The sequence below is a fragment of the Merops nubicus genome, unplaced genomic scaffold (genome assembly GCF_000691845.1).
Source record: "Merops nubicus isolate BGI_N331 unplaced genomic scaffold, ASM69184v1 scaffold13880, whole genome shotgun sequence".
NCBI classification, from domain to species: domain Eukaryota; kingdom Metazoa; phylum Chordata; class Aves; order Coraciiformes; family Meropidae; genus Merops; species Merops nubicus.
Window position 1 is genome coordinate 7077 of NW_008584896.1, and position 17831 is coordinate 24907.

General features: G+C 49.0%; 1 protein-coding gene across 1 annotated transcript; it reads left to right on the forward strand.

Moving 5' to 3' along the window:
* Nucleotides 1–2283: 2283 nt before the first annotated feature.
* On the forward strand, nucleotides 2284–16347 carry ARHGAP19 (Rho GTPase activating protein 19). Its single transcript, XM_008945769.1, has 12 exons — nucleotides 2284–2312; nucleotides 5106–5371; nucleotides 9664–9744; nucleotides 10069–10278; nucleotides 10876–11102; nucleotides 11641–11727; nucleotides 12682–12747; nucleotides 13479–13667; nucleotides 14371–14469; nucleotides 15074–15166; nucleotides 15627–15695; nucleotides 16178–16347. The coding sequence occupies exons 1-12, from the start codon at nucleotides 2284–2286 to the stop codon at nucleotides 16232–16234; spliced, it is 1473 nt and encodes a 490-aa protein (XP_008944017.1). The 3' UTR covers nucleotides 16235–16347.
* The last annotated feature ends 1484 nt before the right edge of the window (nucleotides 16348–17831 follow it).

The following is a 17831-nucleotide window of genomic DNA, read 5'->3' on the forward strand; positions in this document are numbered from 1 at the left end:
AATGATTCAACATAATTCCACTCTGTTTCTTTCATCTCTTTGCAAAATCTGGGATGGCTCCTGTTTGGCTCTGGAAGTGCTGTCTTCAGACATCCTCATTAATTGATTCCTTACTCTGGCACAGCAGAGGAAAGGATGCTACTTCCTTCTCCCCAGGGAAATATGAGCCTGTGCGCATCTGTCCCGTCTCCCTTTGTGTTTAGCCAGGCAAAGAACTGCTTGTGTTTTGTGTTCTTTAGCACTGCCTGCTTATCGCCCTGCTCTCAGTATTTGGTAGCAGCCTGGCTCTTCCTTGTAGTCTAAAGATTTTTTTTGTTTCTCATAAAGGGAGATTTTCTTCCATTATCTGCCTTATTTTCAAAAATTCCTTAATCCTTTCACTCCTGTACAGTAAAACTTGCCTACTGTGTTGTGTCTGAAGTGTTAGCTCCCTAGTGATGACATACCAAGTGTCCAAACTGGCACCGGAGATGGATTTTCCCCACTGAGTTAGGTACATCAGGCTCCTCTGAAATCTGCAGCTTCCAGTTTTTCCTCTTTCCCAGCTTGACAAACACAGCTAATATCTTGTCCCAGTGGTGTCCTTCTTTTCTTTCTTGGCTTACTTGTGTTCTCCTTAGTCTTTATTTCGTGTTGCTTGAGTCTGTTTCTGCCTTCACATGGGTGGAGGTAGAACAATATAAAATCTGTAAAAGCCACTAAAACGGTTTGGTCTCACCTATCTGAATACAAGCTTGCTGCCACATGAACTGATTTGCTTGCTTGCACAGCTTTTGCACCACAGGTTCAATCACTAGGTCTTGCCAGTTGAAGTCTCATTTTTGTCCTAGTTTCTAAAGCATTTCCCTGGCCTGGATCTAGTTACCTTAGGGATTAATTGATCCATCATGATTTTGACCTCCTGCACCATCCACTCCCCATGAAATGATGGGGCTGTCATGCCTGAAGCAAGAACGCTGTGTGTGACAGACAGCTTTCTTTGTAATTTGGCTGGGATCACAGGCTTTGCTCCTAAAAGATACTAGAATGGCAAGAATCTCAGCACAATATGCAACCCATTTTTTTTAATCTGCTGTCTTAATCACAGCCCTATTAGTACAAGGTTTTATTATTCATTGGGATCTGATTTTATTCATGGGATCGGAAGGGAAGCTATTTGTTCTTTTATCATCTTTTGACATGTCTTAAAGCAATCTGAGATCACAGCATATAGAAAATATAACTCTGTAATTGCAAGCAAAGCAAAAAAACCCCACCAAAACCCAAACAATAAACTCTCCCGTTTGCTGTTGTTATATAAACTGTGAGCGTAGGTAGGGTACATCCATCTTCCTTTTTTAACGTGAGAACAGCAGATGGGGCACATGGCTTTTTCTGAAGGTTGCAGCGTGTGCAGCAGTGAGGATTGGCAGGGTTATTGTGCGTAAAGCCAGTGGGGGCTTCATCTTTGCTCAGAAATAGGGGCTTGCTTCACATTTCCATTTTGATTAGCAATAATGATACAAAGGCAAATTTTCTCTGCGAGGAAGAGCTGCTAATAAAGTGACCTTTCAAAATTAAGTAGCTCATTGAAGTGCCATGCCACAATAAGAGTACACAAGGCTGGTCCCAGCTGCGGCAGGCAGGGAAACTGGACGGGAATCCAGAGAAATGTGGAACGGGAAGCCTGAAGTGGGTGAACGGTGCGTGGTGGCACAGTAATGGGAGCAAAGAGCAATGGCCAGGTGCCGTGTCCAGCTCTGGAGGGGCCGATCTGTGTGCTTTGTCTTTGCAGAGCTCTAGGAAGTGTGAAAGGCAGGGGCAGAGAGTGTTTCTAGCACAGTTTTTGGGCATGGGGTTGTGCAGTTAAGGGACTCGGCTATTGTCCTGCCAGCGCCGTGACATGGGTTGTGCTTGGATGCTGTTGGGAAAGTGTTTGCACGGCTTTATTCATGGTAAACACAGGACAGATTTGGATTCCTCTTGGATACAGGTGGAAAGCACTTAATACCACGCTGGTCCTAATTCAAACCCCTGGTTTCTATGTAGGAATTATTTGCTGTTAAACTCCAGCTACGCAGCCTTTGGCAAGAGACATGAATCAATTTGTCCAGCTTTTCTTTTCTGTTTTGTCTCTGTGTGAAGGCTGATGCCCAGTGTGTGCCAAGGGGGCCTTTCAGACCCAATAATGCGCCCTTGTGTCTCGTAGCATGCGTGGAATTTGCATAGGCTGTGCTGGGACAGGCAGGTTTCTTTTGTTGCTGGAAACAAGGAGCAAGTTCTTTTCCCTGTCTCTGCTTCCTAATGCCTCTCCAAAAGCTCTCAGCACTCATGTAAGAAATTTACTTTTTCCTATCTATTTTTGCATTAAATGTTGTTAAACTTTGTTCAACTTGTAACACTGGCTGTGCAGAGGAGTCGTGTCAGTCAGTTCTAGTTGGCAAAATTGTTTAATTTTCTTTCTCTGCATTTAGATATCTAATTGTCAGAGAGAGCAAATAATCTGTGATGCTTGATGTAACTGCTGCAAAGTATTTGCATATCTTCTCTGTGGGGAAACAAAACTGCTAGCGAGTGAATAACAGTGCACGGATCATTGCAGGCAGGGTCACTGGGCCTATACACTTGCTATTAACCCTTCTCAGGATCTGTATTGCCACAGAATGAGTTGTCATGGGTTTCAGGCAAAGGGCTTGCTCCACATTACAGGCAGAGCTGGCGCTTGTTTGTGCATTGTTGCCCCGTGCAACAAAATGTGAATGTGATCAGATCGATCTGTGGTTGCTTTCTGGCAGCTGATACAGAGTTGTTGCATTTTGGTCCTGATTTATTGCAGACAACAAACTGCTGAAAAACAGGCTGGGAGGTGCTCAGGAAAAAGTATGGCCCGCATTTGGAGTCAGCATCACGCTTGCTAGGCCACTCTAACCCATGCAGCTGGGAGCCCTTAAGAGCTTTCTAGAATTTTTAGATGACCTAGCAGATTGCTTTGCAGTCTGCCTTGCAGACCTTCCTCTTCTCCATCCTCTTGATGGAGTCTTTGACTTCCGTGGAGAGCGTCTTGTACAGATTCTCACAATGCAAGTGTTGCTGAGAGCCTGGTTTCCTCTGATTTCAGCAAGTATCTTTCTCCTTGTGGAGCCTGAGCCTCAGCTTTTCTCTTATTCCCATCATGCATCCTGGAAACTACACCAAGGTGGTCTTTCAGGTTAAAAATGTACAGCAGTTGCTCAGATAACTGTTGGGTTCCCAGATGCTGTGCAGATGTGGGCTGGAGTTCAGGTGACTTGCCCGGTATGTGCTTTGATGTCCTCCCCTTCTTTAACTACTGTCAATTTACATTAAAACAGTAAGTTGCTGAGATCTCTGCACTAGAAGCTGAAGTGCTTTGTTGCTTGAACCAATGGATGTAAGGTCCAGGGGGCTGCAAACTCTTTTGGTGGCAGGGGTGTTGAGCAGCAAGCACAGATGCCCAGCGTGCTCTGAACACAGCGATGTGGCCTGCACCCCTCAGCAGAGAAGTGGGAAGGGTCAAGGTGCTCCAGTCTTCTGTGAGAAAGCCTACTGTGGAGGGAGAGCCCTTGGTGGCTTCAGGGGTGACGGGCAGAGCATGTGCTTCCCACAGGTGCCACACCACACCTGAGGGACTGACGTGATCCCAGGTGCGTGAGCACAGCAGTGCTGTCACCTGTGCACTGGGCAGCTGCTGTTGGGAAAGGGTGGAAAGGAAAGGGTATGAGAGCCCAGGAATGATTAGTGCATCAGGGAATGTCACACAATGAAAGCAGGGAGTGTGTACAAGCTGGGTGGGTAGGCAGGCAGCCTCCACCCAGAGTCCTGGAAGAACTGGCACACCAACTCACAGTGCCAGGCCATCATTTTATAGCCAGCATCAGGGCAGTAACTTGTGACTGGAGAATAATGACACTAATCCTCACATTTAAGTAAAAGAGAGAAAGGAGAAGCAAGCTATGCAACTGTAGCCTGTGGGCTTGACTTGAGAAGCGTGCAAGAGTTTGAAATGCTTGTGGGAGGATCGTAATGGAAGACATAGAGGAAGATGGAAATTGGGATAAGCTTTAAGTGTGAGCATTATGAGTGCTAATTAACATGAGATATCTCTTTGATAACACTTTGTTTTGATTTTAGAAATGATAAATGTAGCTTACCTAACCTCTGGTAGGGCTAGGTAGCCATTATAGATAAGCCATCTCAGATGCATCCTTTTTCCCAGGCAACCTGAGAAGCAATGATATGGAGAAAGTAGGTGTCAGTAGAGAATAAGGAAGTTGGATAAAGCACGGCCTGAAGAAGAGGCAAGAACTGGATGAGCTGAAAAGAGATGTTCTAGGAGAAAGGATTCTAAGGTTTTCTGAAGGACTGATCTTGCCTGGCTCATGTGAATGCAGTGAGTTCACACTTGCTCCAGGCTCAGACTGCATAGCTGGGCAGTTATCATAACTGGCAGAGAGCAGTAACCAAAGAGTTGTCAGCTTATCACCCGGGAGCGTTTGACCACATCCCTAGCAGAACTGTGACCCAGTGTTATTGCAAATCTATGATCTTAAAAGCAAAGTCTCTAGGGTATGGAAACTATCTATTTATTGACAGAAAGATAAGGATGATGAAATGGCAGTGGGAACTGATAAGTATAAGCTGACCATGAAAAAATTTAGACTGGGATTTAGACTTTCAGGCCACTGGGAGTGAATTTCTCAGGAGGAAGTGAGACAGAACCAAACTTATTTATGACTGAGAGTGACAAGTTAATGTAAAATGTTGGGTATTGTATCTGCCTGAGCTAGTAAGATGTAGGTATGGCGAAAGTTTTAGTTGGGTGTTGCCATGTGTTGCCTACATTACCATCACACTATGGAGTGCTAGTCCTGGGCTGTCTTATACAAACAGGTCAGAGATGCTTTTACTCCAAAGGGAAATGTTACTGTGCTGTGCTGGATGTTCACCAAAGACAGACAGTGCTTTTGGTGTAGACTGGTAGCTCCTGCGTCACCAGATGTCTCCCTCAGGGCAGACCAGCTGGCTGTAAAAAACAAAGCAACAAGGAGTTATTGGTTTTGTTTTTATTTGTTTGTTTTTTCTTTTTCCTCCTTCCCTTTTTCTTCCAGCGATGCCATCTGCAATTTCGTCATTTGCAATGACTCCTCCCTCCGCAGCCAGCCCATCATCTTCAATCCTGACTTCTTTGTGGAGAAGCTGCGTCATGAGAAACCAGAGGTGTTCATGGAGCTAGTTGTCAGCAACATTACCAGGCTCATTGACTTGCCTGGGGCAGAGCTGGCCCAGCTAATGGGAGAGGAGGACCCAAAGCTGCCTGGGGCAAACAGCACAGCCTCTGGATTTTTTCGTTCTTTGATGTCTCTGAAGCGCAAGGGTGAGTATGGCAAGATGTCTGGTGCCCACCTTCATGGTGGTGCTGACTGTCATCATCTGTTACAAAACTTTCAGTGTAGGCCTGTTCTTCTCAGCTTGTGTTGGGTGCTCAATACTGTGGGTTTGTAATCTCTAGGGATGCCACCTCTAGAAAGGAGCAAAACAGAGGCCAGGAGATACATCCTGGAAATGCCCTACCACTTCTGGAGTGCCTCTCTTCTGGGAATTATTGCTGTGGTTTATGTCAGGTTGGCCTCGGTGGGTGCTGCTTGCTGTGCTCAGCACCATCACAGAGAGAGTTTTGGGCCCCGAGTGTTTCTGGTCTGGCTCTGGGGACAGCGCTGAGCTGGAGGGGTGCCCGAGCCAGCTGCAGGTCACTCCGATACACCCCAAGGTGTCCTTGTCTCTGTGCTTGTGTGTGTCTGTGGTGGTGCATGCTCTGTTTTCCTTAGCTCATTAGCTGTGTTTGCGAGTGATGGAATATTGGTGAAGGCTGAGGGCATCAGGTTCCATGAAGAACAATAATGCTGAAGTTTTCCAGGCCACTGGCTTCACTCTGGGCCCACTGTCTCCTTTGCTTGCTGTCCCAGCTCTCTGGAAGGTCTTGTCTGTGCAGCTCAGAAATTTGTAAGCATCTCCAAACCAAATGCTAGTGCCTCTCTGACCCACATCCCAATCCAGTGAGTCAGGGACAAAGCTCTGCCGACTGCTCTGCTCCAGCCCAAATTCAACCCTGGGAGATGACATATTTATCTTTCTCTCTGAAACAAGCATTCAGATGGAATTTTCTTCTGGTAAACTGACTATTCTTATCTTTTCTTTCAAGTTCAGCTGTCTTGGTTATGAAACATTAGCCCCAGGCCTCTTCTCAGAAGCCTGAGATTTGTTTTTGAGCACAGTTGTGTTCAGAACTTCTCTTCACTGGCTGACGTTTGCCACTCTGTTTTGTTGTAACTAAAAAGGTGGTTTAGGGGTGTGTGTGCCTTCTCCCACCTCTGCCCACACTCAAGGGGAGCTTGGTTGCCCTGATAAGTCCAGTTAAGCCTTCTCACTCATCCAGAGAGAAACTGCCTCCATCTAGGCACCTCTCACATCCCTCCTTAGCTCTGGTTTCCTAGCCAGACTGACTGCTGGCAAAGAAGCTGTGGGTAGCTGCCTTCAGATGTTGGCAGCCGGAGGAATTGGTCTTCTCCTTCCCTTGAGCATTTCTGCTACTATGAGTACCTCTGAGAAGGGAGCTATCATTTTGTATGACTTTTTTTTTTTGGTCTTCAACCTTTATATAGTTTCTTTAAGTGTTTCTGATTCTTCCAGACCTTGTCCTTCACTGTGTTTCATAAGGACAAGCTCTGCAGACCCACTGCTCAGGCTGAATTTTCTGGTTCTGACTGCAGCCCTCCACTCTTGGCTCCCCCAGCAGGAACCCTGGCTGGACAGCACTGCAGGGGAAAATCAAGGGCTGCAAATCAAGCCCTTAAGCATCCTTGCATGAGAATTACTCATTATTGCCGTGACTTCCCTTGCTGCTCCATAATAACAGGTCTTCATGCTGCCTCCAGACTGCAGTTAGATTGTGCTCATACCTGTTATTGCTCCTGACTCTGTTGCTGGAGAATAGCAAGACATCTTAAATTCAGATACTCGCCACTTGACAAAACAGAAGCGAGTGAGTAACCAATTTGAAAGTGTTTTCTTAGCATGTATGGAAACTTCCATGTTCTTGTCAAAACCTTCTAGCAGGAGCTTGTGAGCCTTCTCTGGCTCAGTTTTTTAAATTATCTGTACCCTGCTGGAGCACTTATCAGACCTGACATCTCCAGCTTGCTCTCTTCCCCAAGAGCTCCGCCTTTCCCCATTCAGATGTCTCCATGGCCATGTGTCTCACTACAGCTACAGCTAGCAGATGTTTCCAAGTCTGCTGGCTGCACTCCCAGGCTGCAATGGCAGTGTCTCCCTGCATTGACAGGCACTGTCTGTGAACTCCTTGGCCAAACTCTGAGAAAAAGAAGTTCGTGCCTACAGAGAAAATCAATTTCATGTGCTGTGTGTTTCATCTTGGAGCCATCATTTGTTTTTCTTTGTATTATAGACCAGTTAGAACAAACAGGTTTTATTTCTTCAAAGCCAGAGGCCAAGGACCATAGAGCTCAGAACTGATCAAACTGAAAATACTTACAACTTCTTTGAGCATCAGGAAGCTCAATCTCACGCTGCTGCTTCGTACCAGAAGAAATTGTACAATAAGATCTAAGCGTTTGTAACTCAGCATCCATTCTCCAGACGTGTCTTTCAGGCTTCTTTGAAACAAATTCTCATTCAGGTATCAACTTCTGACTTCAGAAGCAAATCGAATTTGTCAGGCTCTGCATGTCTGAAGATGTATTTTCCTCTTCTCTTCCTGGCTGCTATTGATTCTATCTGTTGAATGTCTAATGAGTTTAGTTTTCTTCAAGGACAAAAATCTTTTGCTAGCCATTCTCTCCCTTTGCATTCAAGCCTTTCAGATCTTACGTGTGGATCAAGAGGTCACATTGTTCTCCTTTCTCCTGCAAGACATAAAGCATGCGCTTTATCAGAGGGAGGTCAGAAAGTTCTTGATTTAACAGAAGGCTGGAGTTCCTGGTGGCTTACCGTGTATTTCAGAAGTCCTGGAAGAAAGTGGAACATTCTTCAGGCGGAATAAATTTCGTTGCACAGGAAGGCTGCTAGAGAAGTGCATAGGGTTAAGCAGGTCTTTCCCACATGCTGTGAGCATCAACACCACAGAGCAGTAAAATTTATAGTACAGCAGACCAAAAGCTAGTGAAGTCAAAATGTGCTGGGGGTGGGAGAGAAGGCAAAAGAAAGCTTGTAGGAGAGATAACTTATATCACACCAGCCAATGCACTGCTTCGAGTTCTGGGCTATCACCTGTAACAATAAAGAGGGAAATCTTCATCCACAAAAAGTTGGGATGTTGATGCCCAGCTTGCCCTCAGAAGTGGCCTATGCTCCTGGCAGCCTGGCCGTGGAGAAGGGAGGAATATTCTTGTCTTAAGCCTGCTGGCTCTTTGAAGCCTAAGTGCAAGGGCAGGACAAACCAGCTCTGTACTTGGCTCCAGTTCTCAGTCCCAGTCAGCGTGTCTGACCGTCCAGCATCTCGTCTGCAGCTGCAGTCAAAACCTGCATGCACCTGAGGGAAGCGGCAGTGCTTGGGGTCTGGTTGCTGCCAGTGAAGGCCCTGGGAGTTGCCTTCAAGGGCTGTATCTGTTGGGAAAAGCCACTTACCAGCAAGACTGTATTTATTAGAAAATACTGTCCTGCTAGATAACCAGTGTTTTAACTGGGAAGTCCCTCTCTGGACAAGAACAGTTTTCGGCATTAGTTCTACAAGTGCCTTTCAATTAAGTGGGCTCCTCATTTAATGTTTGCTCCTTTGCAAGGATCTCCTTCCTTTCACCTTGTTTGATTTCATCTTCTTTTGGGACTGTGGCTGGTGTTATTTACTGGAGTTCTGGAGCTGACAACTCATGCCTGATCTGTAACAGCTCCATGAGAAGAAAGCAGACCCCAGGATTGAGAGGAGCTGTAAGTGCTCCATGTGGCGAAGGGCCCAGCTCATTGCTTTGCTATTCTTTTTTCATAGTTTTGTCTTGTTCAGTCTTTTTACTTTACCTGGGCCAGGGCAGCTGACTTGGAAGAGAGATTCACTGGGATCAGGGAATTCCAGGGACCACCCAAACCTGAAAAGGAGGCCAGTGTAAGCCAGTTGGATCATGTCTAGTCTTGCCGTTAGCGCCTGTTTTCCTCTCCCATGTTCTCATAGCTGCCACATCTTTCTGCTCCACTCCCTGTCATGCCACAGTGAGGTCTAATCTAGACATTCCTTTCCAGAAGTGGCATGTGTTGATGTGGCAGGCACTTGGGCACTTCAGGCTGTCATATGTGCCATTCCCACTTTGCTGTTTCTGTAAGGTCCAGGCTTGTGCATGATGCACCCTTTAAAACTGAAGCATCTGGTTTGGTGTTTTCTTTTCAAGAGCTAGATAATGTTTGCTGTAGCTGATTAAAAACTAATTAGGCTAAGGTCAGAAGCAGGATGATGAAGCCCTTTTAAATACAGCATGGTGAGATGAAGTGACTTACTTGGGAGTGCTTACGATATCTCCTGTCGGGGGAGAGGGGATGTGTCCTTGTGACCTTGGTGTTTTGGGGCTCTGGTATTTGCGTGCTGAGATCCTGTTCTTTGGGACCACTCAATTCTGTGGCTGTTGGGTTCTGAGTTGCCTCAACACATTATCTTCTGTCCTACAGAGAAAGGGGTGGTGTTTGGCTCACCGCTGACAGAAGAAGGCATTGCACAGGTTTCCCAGCTAATCGAGTATCTGCACAAAAGTAAGTGACTCTGTCTTGCTGTCTTCCTCTGCCAAGGAGTGTTGTCTGGCACACCTCACGTCTTTGGTGCAGATAGAGTGAGAAGTTCTGAGCTCTCCAGCAGCAGAAGTTGGGGGCTGCACTGTTCCCCAGAATTGCCCAGCAGATATGTTGATCTCTTAGAGTTTTTTCTACTGATGGGAGCCAGCTTGAGGTTGTGTCTCTGAATGCAGTTCTTTGAGGTTTGGTGTCAAGCTCTGGAAAGGGGAGGGAACTGCTTTCGTAAAAAGATGGGAATTGGTCTCTGATTAATCAGTGGCCCTTTTTTTCCCCTCTGCTAAGCAGATCTAAGAGCAGAAGGCTTGTTTCGGGTGCCGGGCAACAGCATCAGGCAACAGATTCTAAAGGATGCTCTGAACAGTGGTACAGATATTGACCTGGACTCTGGGGAGTTTCATTCCAATGATGTGGCAACCCTGCTTAAGATGTTCCTGGGTGAATTACCAGAGCCACTGCTGACACACAAGCACTTCCATGCCCACCTCAAAATTGCAGGTGAGTGAGCAGCGAGAGGTGGTGAGGAGCAGAGGGAACAGAACTAGCCTCCTAGAAAGCTGGTGATGGTACAAGATCTGCACACTAGGCTGTGGAATTGTAATCCTTAAAGGGAGGGTAAGAAGGAATCTTTCTGTCATCTCAGCCTAATGGTAGAAAGACCTGAGCTGAAAATCCTAAGGAATCATAACCAAGTCTGTCTAGCACAATCTTTTCTCTCTAGCAGTAAACAAGATACCTACAGGAGAAGAGCCCACGTTGGTAACCTGGGTCTCCATGTGTTTTACGTTGGGGGAGGCCTCCTGAGCAAGCTGTGGTTTCTATGTAGTAAATAACTGTTACTGAACTACCCTGTGGGAACTTCCTGCACCTTGCCTTCAACTGATCATAACCCTTAGTCACTGTGTTGTCCTGGGGGAGGAGTACCACAGATTAACACACCAGGTGGGGAGCTTGAGAGCTGGGGGGAGAGACCTGGAGGGCCCAAAGCTGTGTTTGGAGATCTGCATATGAAGAGGGAAAGTTAACCAGTTGCAATCGGCTTGCTGCTAGGGGAAGTAATGTTTGTCCTTCACGTTCTGCCCTGTGACTTGGCAGACTTGACGCTGTTTGATGAGAAGGGGAATAAGACCAGCACTCCAGACAAAGAGCGCCAAATTGAAGCCCTCCAGCTGCTGTTTTTGATCCTTCCCGCGCCCAACCGCAGTCTGCTCAAGCTGCTGCTGGACTTGCTCTACCAGACTGCCAAGAAGCAGGACAAGAACAAGATGTCTGCCCACAATCTTGCCCTCATGTTTGCACCCCACATCCTATGGCCCAGAAATGTGAGCGATACCTCAGTATGTGTGGGTGGGATATCGGGAGGTAGGAAGCAGGGGCTTGACAGGCCTATGGGGGAAGAACCAAGATGGGAAGATTAAATATTGATACAGTGAGGGTTGGAGGCCAGAATGGTGAGGTGGATCATCCTGGAAAGACTCAGTCCTACTGTTCAATCCAGACCTGCCATAGGTCTCATTTGCAACTAATGCTTCATCTTTTTCAGTAAAATTGGAAGCACGGCACAGTCCTGCTTGTTTAAGAAAATGACAACTCCAGACAAACCTTGCAGATCTCTTTGCAGGGTGTCTTGCGCTGCTGGTGAACTATTTGACCTCAGAGTTGTCTAGTTTTTCTCCTTTCCGAGCAGCTTTGGGTCTGTGAGCTCTGCTTGTTGCTGTGCTGTGAGCTCTGCTTACCCGTGTCCTCAGAGCAGGTCACCTGCTGAGGCACTGTGTCTGTGTCCCAGAGAAAGCAAAGGCAGCAGAGACCCTTCCTCCTCCACTTCTAACTGCTGCGCCTTTGGCTGTGTCCCTTTGCCAGGTGACAGCAAATGACCTTCAGGAGAATATCACAAAGCTAAACAATGGAGTGACCTTCATGATCAAACACTCTCAGAAGCTCTTCAAGGTAGGTGCGCTTTGGGGTCTTGCTCTCCCTGGCCCTTCAAAAAAAACTTGTCCAGACAGATCCCAAGTGTCAAGTGTGCATTCTGGGCTCTCTCTTCTGAGGTAGGAGGAGGAGGATTTCTGCAAGAAACCGTTCTTTTAGAGAGTGGGGAGGAGGTCCTTGCTGGGCAGGCGGCCCAGGAGGAGGAGGGCAGCCCCAGCCCCGGAGGTGGCTTTGTGCCTGGGCAGGTCAGGACGCGGGTGCAGTGTAACACCCCCCTCTGCTGGACACCGGCACCGCCGCCCGACGGGCAGGCCTGCTGCCTGGGGGCAGGTACCCACCGGGCTTCCCTCGCCTCCTGGCAGAGGAAGGGAACCGAAGGGGCTTGTCCTGGGTGAGTGTTTCCAAGAGTTGAATCTCTAACGGGTCGTTTTGTTGTGAACTTCTCTGCAAGTGTTAGTCAACCCACTGCTCTCAAGGGCACAGCCTGTAGTCTTGGGCTTCTGCCTAGCTCAGAGTGGGGTGCTGTGGTAGGACAGTCAGGAGTTGGGGAGCTTTATGCAGGTTTCTCCAAGGAAGTTTTCCTGTAGCAGGCAGTCTCTTGGCTTCTCAGGACCTTCCTAGTCATTGTAGGCATCTGCTCTTCTCAAAGACTCCTATAGAAAGTTCCTCTTCTGCCCTTTTTGTCAGGCCTCTTTGTCTGTTTGGCCAGCTCAGAGCTGGTGGAATTGCTTGGGAAAAGTTCCTGTGGAACCCTGCTTTTACTCTGTGTTCTGCTTGTGCTGGTTCTTTGCGTCAAAAGGAAACTGTGAACAGGGACTGTGCACTTGGGACATGAAATCCCATGGCTTTGCCCTAAGCAACTGAGCCTTGATGGAGCTTGCTTGTGTGGTGTGGCTCTTGCTGGAACCACTCTTGCCCCAGGACCAAACACACTAAACAAATGTTTGGCCTTTTCTCTGCTCATTGTCACAGGCCCCAGCATACATCCGGGAGTGTGCCAGGCTGCACTACCTGGGGTCCAGAGCCCACACATCAAAGGTAAGGCCAGCAAACGCAGCGCCTGCCCTCCATGAAAGGGCAGGGGCTGTGATGCTATCAAGGGATCCTTGTGAGTGAAAGATGTTGAAAACAAACCAAGTTGTGAAAGAGGATCTGTCAGAGAGCAGGAGTGAGGGAACCATATGGTGTGGCAGTGCATGTGGCTGCATTAGGGAAATTGAGCAGAGTTAAAGCATCTGTTAATCAAAAGTACAGGGAAAGCTACCAGCCCCTGTTTAGCAGCAAACCTGCTCCCTGTGCCCAGCACATGCAGCACCTGCTCCATCGTGGGGTTGTGCCTTCCAAAGAGACAGACGTGCCTGCTGCTGTGGCCAGACTGCTTGGAAGAGGGGCTGGGATAAAGGCTACTTGCACCAGTGGGACAAGATTTGTCTGTGACTTGCAAGCAAATGCTTCCCTGCCTCATATAGCTGCAGAAGAGGGAAGATGCATTGCAAGGAGCTGCACTGACCCTTCTCGAGCCTGGAAGGGCTTCTGCAGCTGGCATCCGGGAGGGGAGGGAAGAAGCAATGGGGTCACCTTTGTTTTGCTGTCACCTCTTCCTGGCACAGGGCCTGCTGGTGCAGTGCTGCTGCAGAGGGGTAGGGAAAACACAGACCTGTGCATTCACTGGGGTTGAGGCAGCTCATGAGACTCTTCCCAGCCTGGCTCCGATGGGTGGCTCGTTTGGATTAAAGCATGGCAAGCAACTGCTGTCTCCGCTTTCCCAGGATGACCTGGATTTGCTGACGTCTCCTGTCTCCAAGGAGCTGCAGCCCCTCAAGTCTCAGAAGCGAAGCCGACTGGACACTTGCCATCAGGAGGAGACCCAGCAGCGCACGGAGGAGGCACTGAAGGAGCTCTTCCGCCATGTCCACAGTATGCCCGACTCTGCAAAGAAGAAGAAGCTTATCCGGCAGGTAGTGTGGGGAGGGAAGTTATCTTGGGGTGTGCTTGTCAGCACAATCCTGGGCATAGGATTAAAGGCAGGGCCTTCTTGTGGTCTGCTCCTAATCATAGGCAGGCTGGGGAGAGTGAGCTCTGGGCTGTGTGAGGGGCAGAGCTGTAAGAAGGCAGGGGAGGAAGCCACCTGTCCTCAGTGTGGCTGACTGTGGAGCTTGCTGCACCAAGCTGTGCTTTGAGCCCTCTGTTTTCCAAGCCAGGGACCTGCCAGCCAGCAGTTCCCCAGTCCTGATCACGGCCTTGTTGAGCTTCCTCCCTCAGAAAGGGAAAACTCTTGTCCCCTCTTCCCTGCACAGCGTGGACAAACTGGTCTCCTCTGAGGCTAGTGAGCATTCCCAGCCAACCAGCTGCTCCAGATGGACTGGTCAGTACCAGTCCTGGCTGCCAGCCTCCAGCTGCTGCCCAGCCCCCTTTCTGTTCCAACACCTGCTGCTTTTGGCTAATCTGGTAGCCAGCAGAAAGCAGCCTCTCACCCAAACTCCTGCAATCCTGGGTGGGAAATGGGGCCTTCCTCTGCTTTCTTCTCCCTGCAGCTCTGAACAGCTCCTCCATTTTTGGAATGCAGAAGAGACAAACTGAGTTCTAGGTAGAGGAGCGCACAGCAGCAAGGGACTAGTGTCACTCTAACAGTAACTATGCTAACTCCATGTTTTCTCCTAGTTTAATAAGCATCCTACAGCTCTCACTCCTGGCTCTGATGTGCCCACATCCCCAGCGCCACGACGCACTCGCTCGCGCTCCTTCAGCGGCCTCATTAAGGTAAAGGCAGCCTCTGACCCGTGCTCTCTGCTGTGAGTGAGTGTCTGATGTTGCTCTCTGCTTCTGCCTTGCCTTGGCTTGAGTAAGCACTCAAAGGGCAGAGACTGTTCAAAGTATCAGCTGCCAAAGAACTCAGGTCCATGGGGGACAGAAAACGCAGCACAGCTGACAATAAGCCCTGTTAATGTAAATTGTAATTGCCTGTAAAATGCACAGCTGTGGCATCTATGCATTTTTCTGAAGGATTGTTTGCTTCCTGAGATGGGATGGGACTCACAGGGAGCTGGTTATGTAGTCTAGCCTGTTAGCACAGGTATTAGCACACCGTAGGCCACCCCACAGCAGCACGTACCTGCTTCTGATGGGCTGGGCTCCTGGCCAGGCCTCAGGTCAGCTCCCAAGCCCTTACAGTCAGGCAGGATCAGCCTAGTGGCATGGTATTTCAGGTGGTTCTGCTTTGCAATCTTTGTCCCAGCTTGGCTTCCTGGCTTCCTTTTTTCTTTCCCAGCATCCAACTACTTACCAGCAATGCATCCTGCTCCTTCCTTTTCTTTTTCACTTTGCACTCTAAGCACTAGCCAACAGCACTCTCTTCTTATGGCAGCGAAAAGTTTTGGGAACCCCAGTTATCCTGGAGAGGAAGAGCAGGGATGTTACACCGGAGCCTGAGCGAGTCAGCAAAGAGAATGTCCACCTGGTAAGAGCTGCTCCCAGCACCACTGAAGCTGCTGGTGGGGGATCGAGGCAGGTGGGTTGAGTGCAACTTGGGCACACAGTATTTCAGCGATCCCTGAGGGCTGCTTGCTGTTCTCTGCTCAAGAGAAGGTTTCTAAGTTTCTTCTGTATGCTCAAATAAGGTCTTAGGAAGCTGCTGTGAGAGCAGAGCAAGGACAGCACTGGGCCTCTACTCTGACCTTGTCCCTCTGGCTGTGTTTCTGCCCTGGCGCATTGGTTTTTGCTCCCTTCCATCTCTCCCATCCTCCTTCACAAATTGTATGGATCCTGCTGCCCATGGGTAGTAGGACTACTCCATGGCTTGGACAAACCGAGAGTGAATTTGGGTGGCAGCTGCTTTCTGGTGCTACAGGCAGCTCCTAAGGAAGGCTCTGGATGCTTCTTCATTCCCCAGCTCTCTACTCTTCCCCTCTCTTGTCCAGTTACAGAAATGTGGATCTCCAGCTCACATGTCCCAAGCGAAGCTGAAGTCTTTGGAGGGCCGGAAGGAGGTGAGACTCATGCCCATTCTCCTTCCCGTGGGGAACATGACCTGCTGGGTTCTGAGACCTGTAGAGCGGTGGCGTGCACGCAGGGCTCCGTGACAGCTGCTGTCCCCTGGCTTGCAGCAGCCTGCTCCATGCCATGCTGCAGGCAGTTGACATGCTGGAAGGCCTTGAAGGGTTTCTCCGGAGCAGGTGTGTACAGCCCTCTTCCCTGTAAGCTGTCCCGAGGAGCAGAGGGAAGCTGGCAGCACAGGGTAGTGCTAGCAGCCAGTTAGGGAGGCAGTGGGACAAGAGGTTGGTGGAGCCCACAACTGACTGCTGTGTTTGTCCCCATCTGCTCACTGCCTCTAGGGCTCTGCCTCAGTAAAAGGTTTGGGAGGCAGACTCCAGCCAGGAGGGGAGCCCTTGCAGGGGGAGGACAGCACATCAACCTTTTCTCGCAAGGCATTGTGTCTCAAGCATTCAATGGCTCTAATTCTCTGCTCCAGGAATCCTGCAGACGCGTGCGGGGCCACCTGCTTCCCAAGGATTCATCCTCCCTGTGAATGGCCTCCACCAAGGCGCGGGCGGGGAGCGCCCAGCCTTGCAAGCTGTGAATAGTGTGCTGCACTGAGAGGGGAGTGCTGCAGGCTCACGGCAACCCTCACCAACGCGGCAGCGCTCTTGAAATTGGACCTTTGCAAAGACTGCAGAGACTTGTTTCTTTCTGTATATAAATCATATTTCATTCTACTATGGGGCAAACCACTATCTAACCAAAACTTGTGCAGCATGTCTGACCTGCTGGCTCTGGGAAGAGCTGGAGTGCTTGCTTACAAGGAGAGCCCTGTGCATTGCAGGGCCCTGCGTGCACTCCCAGCTTTCTCTGCGATGTTGCTGAGCTGTATTATTTTGCTTTTATGTTCGGAGTTTTTAACACCTTGGCTTGTTTTTCCTCTCTCCCCTCTGTGAGCAGTGAGAACGATATGGACTCCAACCTTCACTTGCATCCTGCCAGCTAACCTTGTCACCAGGTCTCCTCTGAAGCCATGCCCTCCTCTGCTTCCTCTTGGGCTCTGTTTCGCCTTTCTGACCCTGAAGGGCTGAAGTACACAAACGGTACAGAGCACAGGCTGAGCCTGAGAGGAGGAGAGGATCTGCGTGCCATCATTTTCAGCGGGGCCAGGGGAAAGCAGCTTCTAACCCCATCCCTCTGTTTCAGCTTGAGCTGGAGGCATCCCTTGCCCACTGACTGTGTTTGTGGCACAGTGATGCTGCTGGGCTCTGCCTGGTGAGCAAGGAGCGTCTCCACTTTGTATTCCTCCAGAGACTAAGCTGAATGGGGCAGGAGGCTGGCAAAGGCTGGCTGGGGCAGGACAGCCAAGCCTTTGGGATCTGGGATGTCTGGGACAGACAGACCCACAGCACAGGAGTGGCATGAGAGGTGAGCAAGGGCTCTGGCCATTTGTGATCTGCTGCAAATGGTGCCAAAAGCTTTGGCTTGAGATATCTGGCTGGCTGGTCAGGCAACTTGCTGATTAGTCATTAAAGTGGGGGAAAGGGCTGGAGCTGGATTCAGGTCTTTGGCCTGAGCTGCAGAAATGAGATGAAGCCATCTAGATAGGGGATAAACCCCCTTAACAGCTGGCCAGTGTCAGCTGTGTTGTTAAGCTAATGTGCTCCAATAAGCCAATCTTGCCAAGTACCTGTCTGCAAGCATTCTGGGGTAGGAAACACACAGGATCACTACTGTGAAATAAAGATTTAGTCAGCTGGGGAACCATCTAAACACTTCTCAGTGAAGCAAATAATCTCTGGAATCCAATTATAATTGTCTTCTAATCTTTAAGAACCAGCAGCCGGCAGGAGTTAGAGCTCTGTCCTTGACAGCTTTCTGAGACAACTGGTGGCAGGACGTGTGAACATTGGCATGTGAGCAGGGAGCTCAGACCGACTGCCTAGAGCTGTCAAAACAGGGCATCAGAGCACTGTGCTGCTTAGCTAGAATTTGTCACATTTTTTACTGCACTTTTTTGTTGGTTTAGATAAATAGCTATGTGCCTCACACTGCTCTGTCCAAAGGGATGTTCCTGGTACTTTAGTGGGAATGCCTGTCCCCAGTGCTGACCCCAAATAGAAGGAGCTGCCTTGAAAATGTAGGAG